At 39.1% G+C, this 14,368-nt stretch overlaps 1 protein-coding gene across 6 annotated transcripts in view; it reads right to left on the bottom strand.

Annotated features, from left to right (window-relative positions):
• The window catches only part of CLDN12 (claudin 12), a 160,324-nt gene extending 152,479 nt beyond the window's left edge, over window positions 1–7,845 (bottom strand). For 4 of the 6 annotated variants that reach the window (XM_063606297.1, XM_034964414.3, XM_014345716.5 and 1 more), the window contains exons 1-2: window positions 7,577–7,797; window positions 5,526–5,615 (exon numbers count right to left, since the gene is read on the bottom strand). Coding sequence is in view for 2 of the 6 variants with exons in the window: in XM_063606298.1 (XP_063462368.1) it covers window positions 5,562–5,615; window positions 7,577–7,789 (267 nt within the window). In the remaining 4 variants the exon portion in view is untranslated. Of the gene's footprint in view, window positions 1–5,525; window positions 5,616–7,576 lie in introns of all 6 variants that reach the window. The other 2 variants (XM_063606298.1, XM_055114665.2) reach the window with 1 other exon arrangement.
• Between the last annotated feature and the right edge of the window lie 6,523 nt (window positions 7,846–14,368).

The following is a 14,368-nucleotide window of genomic DNA, read 5'->3' as shown; positions in this document are numbered from 1 at the left end:
ACAATTATGACCAAAATGCTAGGAAGCTGGCTTAGAATGTGATTCTCGCATGAATTCCAGTGGGAGGGCACAATGTTCTTTAGAAAACAATGTTATTTGTATATTTAATCTAGTCATATAATATAGGAATAATTTTTTCTTTTTCTTTCTTTTTTTTTTGAAACAAGTCTTACTCTGTTGCCCAGGCTAGAGTGCAATGACACAGTCATGGCTCACTGCAGCCTTGACCTTCCAGGCTCAAGCGATCCTCCCACCTCAGCCTCCTGAGTAGCTGGGACCATAGGCACACGTCACTATGTTCAGCTAATTTTTGTATTTTTTGTAGAGACGGGGTTTTCTCATGTTGCCTAGGCTGGTCTCGAACTCCTGGGCTCAAGCAATCCACCAGCGTCAGCCTCCCAAAGTACTGAGATTACAGGTGTGAACCAGCCCTCCTCCTTCCACCCCCACAATTCTTATCCCCTTTCTTCTTTTCTTTCTTTTAGAGACATGGTTTCACCATGTTGGCCAGGCTGGTCTCGAACTCCTGGCCTCAAGCAATCTTCCTGCCTTGGCCTCCAAAAGTGCTGAAATTATAAGCTGGGATTATAGTCATGAGCAACTGCGCCCAGCCAGAATGATTTTACTAACCAAAAAAATGCTTATGTGTACATACATATATTCAAATATACACATACAGCATATATAAATGTACAATATAAAAATCAGAGTTTAAGCACAAGTAACCATTTTTAAAGCCCTCAAGTTAAACATGGTTAGTTCTAAGTTTTTCCATTAGTATTAGTTTAGTATTTATTATGTTACCTTCTGTCAGTATTATCAGAAGTAGCAAGTTCTTAAGAAAATTTTATGAAAGGGAGAGACTAATTACAGTATTTTTTTCAAGCAAATTGGGAAAAAGCTGTCTTGCTTAATTGTGGCAACCAAACACCTCAGTACAGCAATGGAAACTAGTACAGATTTGAGAATGTTTGCACTGGAAAAAGCTACTAGAAATGCCAAGCTCTAGGATACAGCTCTCTGGTGGTCTTTGCTTATTCATCTGTCTATCTCCCCCATACAACTTGTGTGCCTGGCACACAAGTGATTCTAGGATTATTTGAATAAACAAGTATTGGGCTCTGTACAAAGACCCCAGTAACTCACAAAGGTGGGCCACTGGTAATGAAGAACTGTACAGGAAGTAGCTATTACTAAGAAGCAATCATTCATTCAGCAAGTACTTACATCATGCTGAGTGTCTAGCATATGCAAAACACTCTGTTAGGCCCTGGAAAGACACCAAGACCACTGATAACTGGACCTTGCTCCCAATGTGTTTATAGAGACTTGTGGAAAGAAACGGCTGTTTTATGTAAACTCAAAGTGCTGGTGGTGAATCAACTGTATAATTACTACGTATCAAGTGATTATTGTTAGGTGTTAAGCAAAGTGAATAAGGTACCTGTTCATAAAAATTTATCAGCCAGGAGTTAAAGACTGAGAAATGAAGGAGAATAAGGATTTGATTAAAGTTGTGAAGACATAGGAAAAAGGTTCCCTCTGTTTCTTTCAAGCTTCAGAAGTCTTCAGATAACCTACTCAAAGTCCTAATGCAATCACAATTCCTTCTTGCTTTCAGAAGTAGCATACTGGCTGGGCGAATTGGCTCATGCCTGAAATCCCACACTTTGGGAGGCCAAGGCTGGTAGATCACTTGAGGTCAGGAGTTTCAGACCAGCCTGGTCAACATGGTGAAACCCCGTCTCTACTAAAAATACAAAAACTAGCCAGGCGTGGTGGCACGTGCCTGTAATCCCAGCTACTCAAGAGGCTGAGGCAGGAGAATCGCTTGAACCCAGGAGGTGGAGGTTGCAGTGAGCCAGATCACACCACTGCACTCCAGTCTGGGTGACAGAGCATGAGACTCTGTCTCAAAACAAACAAACAAACAGGAACAAAAAACAAAAGTAGTATAGAAATAATTGGAATTTCAATGTAATTGAGATTTCTCCAATCAAACTGCCCTGTAACACTGATTCCTGAAATGTAAATGGAGTGAGAAACAAGATCAGGATGTATAACTCTATTATTAATAAATTCCAGGCCAGGTGCTGTGGCTCATGCCTGTAATCCCAGCACTTGGGGAGGCTGCGGTGGGAGGATAGCTTGAGCCCAGGAGTTTGAGACCAGCTTGGGCAACATAGCGAGACCCCATCTCTACAAAAAAAAGAAAAATTAATTATTAAGAAAAATAAATAAATTCCTATAATTCTTAGCCTATAGACTATCAAATGACATTAATGAAGAGAGGTAGGACAATATATATTTCAGTAGTAAGTGCTTTTAACTATATTCTGCATCAAATCAATACAAATATTATATTGGTTCTCTGAAATTGCCTTTGATGAAGCATTCTTAGCTCAGATCTCAGGGATGGACAAAGGCCTATCTATACAGAGTCAACAAGGATACCACGGCACTTTTTCAGAAGGGAAGTACTATTAACCTTAATTCTTAAGCTAAATTTTGGCCTGATACTGGAATTAATGTCTAGCTTCTTTTGGCTACTTCACCTTGTATGCCCTGTTCTTAATTTCAAATGCCTATGATTTGATAAGTCATATATCCCACCAGAGAGATAAAGTAATTTCTTTTAAGACAGGGTCTTACTCTATCACCCAAGCTGGAGTGCAGGGCATGATCACAGCTCACTAGATTTCAGTGAGCTGAGATCCTGGGCTCAAGTAATCCTCCTGCCTCAGCCTCCTGAGTAGCTGGGATTACAGGTGCATGCCACCATGCCGGGCTAATTTTTAAGTTTTCCCTAGAGACGGGGTCTTGCTGTGTTGCCCAGGCTGGTCTTGAACTCTTGGGCTCAAGCAATCCCCCCACCTCCACCTTTCAAAGGGCTCGGATTACAAAAGTAAGCCACCATGCCTGAAGTAAAATTTTATAGGATAGTTTGGGGAAAGAATATGTTTGATGTTTTAAAACAAAGATAATGCTGACTTCCCGACTAGGATTTGTTCATACTTGCAAGGGTAAAAAGACCTCTACTCTTGTGCTGTGTCAATTAGTTTTAATCCACAATAATTTTTTTCAAATGCAAACCTCAACCGCCATTCCATTTCTTACCATTCAATAAGTTCCCATTTCCCACAGAATAAAATCTCTAAAGTTTCAACTCCTCCCCATAGCTTACACCACCTGATTCCTACCAAATTCTCAACCTTCGTATGTGCCACTCTCCCACCCTACACACTACAGTCTATGCAGCCACACCACGTTTCTTTAGACTTCCCAAATTTTCCACTTTCTAATTTGGTTAAGGGCCTTCCCTCATGGTCTTTCTCCTAGAACTTTCTTAATTCCAACCTATTCTTTGCTTGGCTAATATTTACTCATTCTTCTAGTGTCCAGGGAGGCTTGTCCTAAACCTCCCCGTCCCTGGTTATATGCTGTGGTAGCACTTTTGCACTTTTTCTTCTGTAGCAGTGATCATTCTTATAACTCCTTGTTCAGTGTAGTTTTCTTTCCCATCAGACTGTGAATTCCAGGGACAGAGATCCCTTTGTTTTGTTCACTGTTCCCTATACTGGCACATAAAAGGCACTCAATTATTTGCTGAATGAATGAACAAACAAATGGAGGTTCTGTATAACTCTGGTCAGAATACAGACAGAAATTTAGTCTCAGTTCCATTCACTTCATTTGAGAGAATTCACACCACCCTGTGTTCTGATACATCCAGACTGCCTCTAGACTGTGCCCCTGCTTTCTCTTTTTTGGCCAAAAGACTCCCATTTTACAAAACAACATTCATTTTCTTAGCCCAGAAACCTGTGATTAGCAAAGACAAGGCCATCCTTAGGTACCTACATGCAGACTATGCTTCTAGAAATATATATCTAGGTTTAGCAACACTGTCTAACTTCAACAAATGGTTTGAAAGTCAATTATTCCTGGCGCGGCGCGGTGGCTCATGCCTGTAATCCCAGCACTTTGGGAGGCCGAGGTGGGTGGATCATGAGGTCAGGAGTTTGAGACTAGCCTGGCCAATATGGTGAAACCCCGAGACTCCATTTCAAAAACAAAAAGTCCATTGTTCCGGTATTGATTTTTCTGTTTTCAATTTAACAGGTATGTCATGAATTAGACATACTTCTCTTAAGAGTGGTTAATATATCAAATTAATATTTATTAAAGCTAAACAATATATAGTTTTCTAATGGAGGAAAAAAACATCTTTTTGCCATGTGAAAATCCCTAATTAGGGACTGTGGAAAACGTGCAAGGCTAAGAACACTTTAACAAATCTGTCAAGCAGTCATGAGTACTAGCTGGATGAGAGCTTTGAGCTAGGTCATACGTACACATAAGTGGTTTGTTGTTTCCATCTAGGAGGCTGCTTGGTATTGTTGTCCAGGAGACCAAAGACCTGAATAACATTCATAACCTATCATTTACAAACTGGACAAGTCACTTATGTCCTCTGAACCTCCAATTTTTCATCTGTAAAGTGTCCCACAAAGTAGTAAAATCATGAATAGCAAAGTCCTTTGTAAACCAGAATATGGTCAGAAATGTAAGTCAGTAATGATTATTAGCAGGCTTATTTACTTTTTTCAACTAGAAACATACTTTTCTTCTGGACCCTCAGCAAATGACCACAGATGGTTATAGTCATATAACAAGAAGGACAGAACATTCTCTTTGGAGATACTGACCAAATCAAATAGAGACTCTATTTCAAATAACCACTTCACATTTGTCATTTGACTCTCTGTTCCACCGTGACTCAGAAAAGTAGATAAAATTTGGTACATAATTAAATGTTATCAAAGACATAATTACGAATAAAAATATTTTCAAATTATATATTTTCTGTGGTTTTGAATAGAATTTAAAGAAGGCTGGAGCAGGAACAGTGGCTAAGAGCTTTAGGAAGTCATGGATCCAATAGACCCTGTACTATTTTTTCCAGGCACAATTCTGAGTTATAGTTACAAAAGAGTTACGAGAGTCTAATAGCAGCTAGCTTCTATTTTTTTGAGACAGGGTCTCGCTTTCTCACCCAGGCTGGAGTGCAGTGGTGCAATCATGGCTCACTGCAGCCTCGACCTCCCAGGCTCAAGCAATCCTCCCACCTCAGCTTCCAGAGTAGCTGGGACTATAGGCATGTACCACCACAACTGGCTAATTTTTTAAAATTTTCTCATACAGTCAGGATCTCGCTATGTTGCCCAGGATGGTCTCAAACTCCTGGGCTCAAGGGATCCTTCCACCTCAGCCTCTCAAAGCGCTAGGGTTACAGGGCTGAGCCACCATGCCCAGCCCTAACTTAATTCTTGATGGTAACATTGAGAGTTCCTTCTACCTATAATTTGGGTTTTCTTAGAAACTGTAAGTCATCAGTCATTGCGCTCACAAGAGAGGTCTGTCCTATACCTCTATTTTGTTGAACAAGAGAAAAAAAAAAGAGTCGTTGGCAGAAGTGGTAGCAGGAGGGAGGGAAATAAGATATAATTAAAGGACGTACTTACCCTTTGAGGTACCTGACAGTTCCAAAACAGCTTTATTCAGCTTAGAAGAAACACATGAAGATCTGAATACAGAGTAGCAATAATCTGAGCCTAAAGAAATAGGAAAAATACTCCAAATTAACATAGTACTTCTCTAAAAACCCTGCTTGAATTCCCATGGATTAGAAGAAATGATTAGTAATCACCTAAAACCAATGAAATGTTATACTAAAAAGGGCAGACAGTAAGTTTTTTAAAAAGGCAGTTTAGCAGGGGCGCAGTGGCTTACACCTGTAATCCCAACACTTTGGGAAGCTGAGGCGGGATGATCACTTGAGCCGGAGTTCAAGACCAGCCTGGCCAACATGGCAAAACCCCATCTCTCCTAAAAATACAAAAATTAGCTGGGCATGGTGGCTCATGCCTATAGTCCCAGCCACGTGGGAGGTTAAGGCACAAGAACCGCTTGAACCTGGGAGGTGGAGGTTACCGTGAGCTGAGATTGCACCACTGCACTCCAGTGTTGGTGACAGAGAGAGATTCTGGCTCAAAAAATAATAATAATAATAATAATAATTAGCCAGGTGTGATGGTGCACACGTGTTGTCCCAGTTTCTTGGGAGGCTGACATGGAAGGATCACTTGAGCCCAGGAGTTTCAGGACACAGTGAGTCACGATCATGCCACTGCACTCCAGCCTGGATGACATAGCAATGATCTGTCTCAAATAATAAAAATAAATAAATAAAAAGGCTGTTTATTCCTTAATTCATGCATTATATATGAGAAATATATAGAATATAGAAAAATACGTAGAAATAGAAGAAAAAAATTAACTCATCTTGTGACTTGAGAATATAGGAGAAATGAGGATGAAAAACACTTTGCTGTCTTGGGAATATATGATTGATATTTAATGCATGTTTTAGATCATTTTCATGACTACGGTGAAAGGATAAGGAAGGTGGTGAAAGACTGTGCAGTTGTCTTGGAAGTAAATTTTCTTTTACATTTTTAAAAAAGGACACTGACAAGACCAGACAAAGTTGATCTGAATTCTGCATCCTGAAATTTGCAACCAGAATGCTTAAAAAAAAAAATAGTTCCACCAATGGCTCAACCTGATATTTAAAGATGCTTCTATATATCTACTTTAGCCACTTCATCTTCAAATACCATTTATCTCAAACAGGTAGGATGAGAATGGAAACTCATTATTATGTGCGCCTGAGAGTTTGCTGGATTGAGGCGTTCATCACTAGCCCTATTACGAACATTATGTAGAATGCTCTCTGCAACTGGCTGCTCGGAGATTTCAGTCAAGTCCCCCCCAACCCCTCCCCCGCCCCAAATGTGTTTCTTGGGTTGGTATCAATCATAATTGCTCACTCCAAAGTCAGAGGAAATCGTTTTACAATTAATAACGCACAATAGAATCCTTGAGCAATCATTTTAAGTGAGGTCACCAAGTCTGACCTTTCCCTAACGTGGCTATGGGCCCCTTACAAGGCCGGGTGCACAGAACTTACAGGAAAGCAAACCAAGCTTCCAGAGCAATTCGCATCCCCCTTCGCCCCCCTCCGCCTCCCTCCGCCTCCTCTCCTCCTCCCTCTTTTCGAAGAGCCCTGTGTGTGGTAGACCCAGACCTGGCAGAAGGAAAAAAACGCCCTACTAGTTAGAGCCAATGGAGAGAGACCGCAACAGTGACTGTTAACGCTCTCAGAGCTAGCCCATCCCTGCAACACTGAGTGAGTTTGAACCGCAAGCAGGTCATCATTACGCAACCAGCATCAGCTGGTTATTCAAAAATAGCAGCTTGGGCTCCCCCACAAACTCGCGCCAGCAAAGCTCCCAGCCCTTGGCGGCTCCGGCAACACACCTCGACATTTCCATACTCCTGTGTACAAAATAATTTTTTAAAGCCTTACCAAATACCTACTCAATTTTCACATCCACAGATGTGGTCAGCGTTTTCCAACGCTCCTGATTCCCCTGGATTTAGCTATTTTACATAAAATCCTCAGTTACTTATGCAAAAGACCCAGAAATCGGAACATCTTGACCACACCTACCTGCTTCTCACACGCAGGGCATTTTACTCGCCCACACTGAGGAGCCTCTTGGAGCGTCTCCCTCTCAGCGTCCCAGGAAGTGCGTTCCCAGCGAGGTACACCGGAGGCTTCTGGGAGCGCAGTCAGGTTTTCCCGTGGCCCTGAACGGCAATGCCCTGGATGGCTGGGACTACAATTCCCAGAATCCACTGGGCCGCCAGCCGCAGGCAACATCCTGCGACCACCTCCTGCCCTTCCCTTTCTCTGCCTCCACCTCCCCGGATTTCTCTTGCACCTTATGGTCCGTCTAGAATTGGGTTATCGGTTAAAGAAAAAAAAAGGCAAAACGAAACAAAACTAAAAGTAGTTTTGAGTTGGGTACCTAAGTACCCAGGTGACTTGAAGGTGACTTGCCCGTAAGAAGGTTAGCAAAAATTCTTAAATCTGGATTTTTTTTCCCCCTCAAAGTGTTTATCTAGGCACAAAGTAGAAAAAGAGCTCAAAGTCTAGAACCAAACAGCCCAGATTTGTATGGGGCTTTGCTGTGTATTGATTGGGTGGCCCTGGGAAAGTTCTCTCTCTACATCTGCAGGTTATCTGGAAAAATGGGGATAAGATCACCCACATCATACTGTTGTCTTGAAAATTGAGGGACCTAATATAGCTAAAGTACAGTATAGCTAGCTATTAGATATTTGAACTAATTTTACTCTCCCACACAATTTCTACTGTCCTGTCCCTTTCTCTGTTGGCTTCTCTCCAATGTGAAGTCCTGCATTAGTGAATGAATATCTGAATTAAACTAAAAGATTCCAAAGTCCTAAATAGCAATGATCTGATTTTTTAAAAAATAAAGGATGCTGAAGTGTTGTGATGCCTACTACTTCGAAATGATCACACATACACACACACACACACACACACACGAATGGATATAAAGTGTGGCAAAGTGTATAATTGTTGGATTCATGAAGAATACGTTTGTGGGTGTTTCTTGTACTATTCTTTCAAATTCTCTGTATCTTAGAAATTTTTCAAAATAAAAACAAGAAAAAGTATCACAGTTTATACAAAAGGATGGCACCCATCCCAAGTAAGTATAACCTTGGCAAGTAAGGTAACCCCTTTGTGCCTCAAGGTCTCATCTGTAACAGTATATCTACATCAGAAAATTGTGATGAGGATTAAATCAATTACTACAGAGACAGTTACAACAGTATCTGATGCATAATAAGGACTATATCTTTGCTATTAGCATTTTCCATTTTGTGTTGCTCTAGTAACAATGAGACTATTTGTCAGAGACTTTTTAAAAAGGGAGGGTAGAGAGGCTACTATCAGTCCACTGCTACCTCCTTCTTATGTGTGATACTGCTTTAGAGGATGGATAAGGTTATCTAAGGCCAGAAGCAATCCGATCCCAAAGCCAGACTGGGAAATGTAATAATGAGGAAGAAAGATAGCATTGGGTGGTGAAAAGATTTCTGGGCTCCAGGCCAGCTCTGGCAATAGCAGATGGATAATAGCAATGTGACAAACGATAATCACTTATTTCCTCTGAACTTCTCATCTATAAAGCTGAATTGAATCAAATAACTATGTACAAAATCATCTTATAACTTATTTCCCAATCACTGATGAATACTGCCTGATTAGAGGACTTTAGCTGGGAGGTACTTGCAATTGATTACAATAATTTTAAAAAATCACAGCACAAAAAGGAAGGAAAGACAACCCTATTCCTAGACTTACTGTTCAAGCTGGGGTCTAAAATGCCTGCCTCTGGCATAGCAAAGATGAAACAGAATACTTAAATACCCTGTTGGAGTTCAATAGTTAGATAATTGGAATATAATTATCAAAAATACTTTAGATAAGAATTTAGATCTGCAATTAACAATCCTGTCTTTCCTGTTTTTCTCATTAGAGATTCTTCAAGGAGAAAGTCAAATCTTAAATTCACTGCAGTGTACCATTCACCACCAAAATTCTACAGAGATTCCCATTTGGTCACTGTGTTAGATTTCTATTGCTGCTGTGACAAATTACCACAAATTCAAAGGCTTAAAACACAATAAATTTATTATCTTACAATTCTGGAGGTCAAAAATCTGACACAGGTCTCACTGTGCTAAAATCAGGATGTCAGCAGGGCTTTTTTTCCCTTTTTTACTGATGTGTGATAGATGTACATAGTGTTTAGAAGTAGATATGATCATATAATACATTCATATAATTTGTAAAGATCAAATCAGTGTACTTGGGATATTCATCACCTTAAATATTTGTCTTTGCTTTATGCTAAAACCATTTGAATTCTCTTCTAGCTATTTTGAGATATACAACACATTACTGTAAACTATAGTCACCATACTGATCTAACATTAGTTCTCAGTTCTTCTATCAAACCATATATTTGTACCCATCAATCAACTTCTTTTCAAACCCCTCTTCTACCCTACCCTTCCCGGTCTCTGATGACCACCAGCCTACTCTCTCTTTTCATGAGATTCACTTTTTTATGTCCCACATGAGTGAAAACATGTGTTATTTGTCTTTCTGTGCTTGGCTTATTTCACGTAACATAATGACTTCTAGTTCCATCCATGTTGCTGCAAAAGACAGGATTTCATTCTTTTGTAATAGTTGAATAATGTTCCATTGTGTAAATATAGCACATTTTCTTTATCCATTCATCCACTGATGGGCATTTAGGTTGATTTCATATTTTGACCATTGTGAATAGTGCTACAATACACATAAGTGTATTAATGTTGTTCCAATATATTGATTTCCTTTCTTTTGGATATACACCCAGTAGTGAAACTGCTGGATTATATGGTAGTACTATTTTTAGGTTTTTTGGAAACCTCTATACTATTCTCCACAATGGCTGTACTAATTTGCATCCCCATCAACAGTGTACAAGAGTTTCCCTTTTGCCTCATCCTTGCCAGCATCTATTATTGCCTTTTAGATAAAAGTCATTTTAACTGGGGAGGGATATTGTAGTTTTGATTTGCATTTCTCTAATGAGTAGTGATGTTGAGCATTTTTTCATATACCTGTTGGCCATTTGCATGTCTTCTTTTGAGAAATGTCTATTCAGATCTTTTGCCCATATTTTAATCAGGTTATTTGTGTGTGTGTATGTGTGTTTGCTATTGTTTGAGCTCCTTATATGTTCTCGTTATTAATCCCTTGTCAGATAGGTAGATCACAAATATTTTATCCCACTCTGTGTGTTGTCTCTTCACTTTGTTGATTGTTTCTTTTGCTGTGCAGAGCTTTTTAGCTTGATATAATCCTATTTATTTTTGCTTTCATTGCTTGTGCTTTTAAGGTCTTACACAAAAAAACCTTGCCCAGACAATGTCCTGGAGGGTTTCTCCAATGTTTTCTTCTAGTAGTTTCATAGTTTCAGGTTTTAGGTTTAAGTCTTTAATCCATTTATATTTGATTTTTGTGTATTGTGAGAGATAGAGGTCTAGTTTCATTCTTCAACATATGGATATCCAATTTTCTGGCATCATTTATTGAAGAGACTGTCCTTTCCCCATTGTATGTTCTTGGTGCCTTTGTCAAAGATGAACTGGCTGTAAATGCATGGGTTTATATCTGCATTCTTTATTCTGTTCCATTGGCCTCTGTGTCTGTTTTTTAAGCCAGTACCATGCTGTGTTGATTACTATGCCTTTATAGTAAATTTTGAAGTCAGGTAGTGTGATATCTCCAGCTGCGGTCTTTTTGCTCAGGATTGCTTTGGCTATTTAGGGTCTTTCGTGGTTTCATATATATTTTAGAATTTTTAAAAATTTCTGTGAAAAATGTCATTAGTATTTTGATAGGGATTGCACTGAATCTGTCAATAGCCAAGGTTAGTGTCATGCTCACAATATTAATTTTTCAATCCATGAACATTGAATATCTTTCCATTTTTTGTGTGTCCTCTTCAATTTCTTTCATCAGTGTTTTATAGTCTTCCTTGTGTGGATCTTTCACATCTTTGGTTAAATTAATTGCTAGGTGTTTTATATTCTTTGGAGCTATTATAAATAAAATTTCATTCTTGATTTCTTTTTCAATTGTTTGCCTTTGGCATATATACATGCTACTGATTTTTGTATGTTAATTTTGTATCTTGCATCTTTACTAAATTTGTTTATCAGTTCTAATAGTTTTTTGGTGGATTTTTCTAAGTAAAACATCATGTCATCTGTAAACAAGGCTAATTCAACTTCTTCCTTTCCAATTTAGATGCTCTTTCTTTCTTTTACATAATTGCTCTGGCTAGGACTTCCAGTACTATACTGAATAAAAGTGGTGAAAGTGGGAATCCTTGTCATGTTCTAGATCTTAGAGAAAAGGCCTTCAGTATTTCCCTGTTCAGTATAATGTTAGCTATGGGTTTGTCATACATGGCCTTTATTATTTTGAGGTATGTTCCTTCTATACCCAATTTGATGAGGGTTTTTTTTAATCAAAAAACGATGTGGATTTTATCAAGTGCTTGTTTAGCATCTATTTAAATAATCATATTGTTTTTGTTCTTGGTTCTGTTAATGTGATATATCACATTTATTGATTTGCATATGTTGAACCATCCTTGCATCCCTGTAATGAATCTCACTTGATTATGGTGAATGATCTTTATAATGTTTGGTTTGAGAAAGAGTCTTGCTCTGTCACCCAGGCTGGAGTGCAGTGGCATGATCTTGGCTCATTGCAACCTCCACCTCCCTGGTTCAAGCGGTTCTCCTGCCTTAGCCTCCTGAGTAGCTGGGATTACAGGCATGCGCCACCATGCACATCTGATTTTTGTATTTTAGTAGAGATGGGTTTTCGCCATGTTGGCCAGGCTAGTCTTGAACTCCTGACCTCAAGCGGTCTTCCTGCCTCAGCCTCCCAAAGTGCTGGGATTACAGGTGTGAGCCACTGCACACAGTCTTTAACATATTGTTGAATTTGGTTTGCTAGTATCTCAAAATTTGTTGAGAATTTTTACATGTATGTTCATTAGTGATATTGGCCTATAGTTTTCTTGTTTCATTCTGTCCTTTTCTGGTTTTGGTATCATGGTAATTCTGGCTTCATAAAATGGGTTTGGATGTTTTCTCTCGTCTTCAATCTTTTTGAAGAGTTTTAGTAGAATTGGTGTTAGTTCTTGAAATGTTGAGTAGAATTCAGCAGTGAAGCCATCAGGTCCTGGGCTTATTTTTTATTTATTGATGGGAGACTTTTTTTTTTTACTCATTATTGGTTTATTGAGGCTATTTCTTCATGGTTTAGTCGTGTGTGTGTGTGTGTGTGTGTGTGTGTGTGTGTGTGTAGGGCTTTTTTAATGTAATACATCTGAAAAGAATGCATATATAGAGTTGAGACATGAGAAAGCATTGGTTCAACACTAATGAATCTATAAGAATTAGGATTGGGGAAAGAAAAAGATTACCTAAACATTTTTAGAAATTGGGAACTGCAACAAAAATAAGCTGATAAATCCCTGTTAACACTTATGAAGAGCCTTCATAAGACTCTTTCCATGATTTTATTAAACTAGAGAGCCTCATCTGGCTGCTCTAGGGTTCCTCATATGTGAAACAGAAATAAGGGGATTCCCTGACTGGTCCCAATGTTGTTAAGTGTTCTCCTCACCCTCACTTCACCCCCAGCTTCTTAATGAAGTAGGCCTTCATTCTCATAACTTGAAAGGATATGGATCATTCCATAGATGTCTGTCTTCTAGCACCACCTCTCATATTTCCTGTACATACCAGGTCTCCAGCTTCATTCTAGGGATAAAATATACTACTGAGTTGCAAATCTATGCTAAGGATATAAGACAATGACTGACAGGGAAAAATTTATTTTAAAATACATATTCTGGGAGGCCAAGGCAGGCGGATCATGAGGTCAAGAGATCGAGACCATCCTGGCCAACATGGTGAAACCCCATCTCTACTAAAAATACAAAAATTAGCCAGGCATGGTGGCATGCACCTGTAGTCCCAGCTACTGGGGAGGCTGAGGCAGGAAAATTGCTTGAACCCGGGAGGTGGAGGTTGCAGTGAGCCAAGATTGTGCCACTGCACTCCAGCCTGGCAACAGAGCGAGACTCCATATCAAAAAAAAAAAATTACATATTCAATCCAGTTAGTGTATTTCAAATGTGCAATACTTTTCTTCATTAGTGAAAGAAGTTAGGAATTAATCTTCCCCCAAATCAGGAAATGGCAAATAAATGTCTTTGAAAGTCACAGTCACATATATAGTGCATACTAGAAAAGAGGAGGGACAAGACAGGTTCCACGCACTTTCATGAGTATCATCAGATACTGGATCTATTCAAGGGTAAAGAGAAAAGGCAACTTTCAAAAAGTAGCACATTATTAAATGAAGCATTTACTATACTTCTTCCTAAGAGCACCAGATTGAGAACATGTTTTCTAAATGAGATCTAAAAAGTGGAATGTGGAATCAATCTGTCCTCCTCCCCTTAAGGGCTGTCCATTGGTTAATTAAAATAAACAAGACTAAAAATCAAACCCCACCCATACTCCCCCTCCCAAAAAAGAGGGGGAAAAACTCACTAAAATGTCCCAGATTACTCTCCAGAATAGAACCAGGGAGCAGTTTTAACAATTCAAATTAGTCTGTTACAGAGTCAACACAGCATGCCTTGCTTTTAAACAAAAAATTAAATTAAAAAATAAAAATTTTTTTGGAACAACAAAACAAAAACTAATACTGATCACTTTTCTGACAATACACAATTACTCAAAATTAACTAGTACTGGGAGAGGGAAGGTGGGGATA

The sequence above is a fragment of the Pan paniscus genome, chromosome 6 (genome assembly GCF_029289425.2).
Source record: "Pan paniscus chromosome 6, NHGRI_mPanPan1-v2.0_pri, whole genome shotgun sequence".
In the NCBI taxonomy this organism is placed as follows: domain Eukaryota; kingdom Metazoa; phylum Chordata; class Mammalia; order Primates; family Hominidae; genus Pan; species Pan paniscus.
This window is presented reverse-complemented; position numbering and strand designations above follow the sequence as displayed.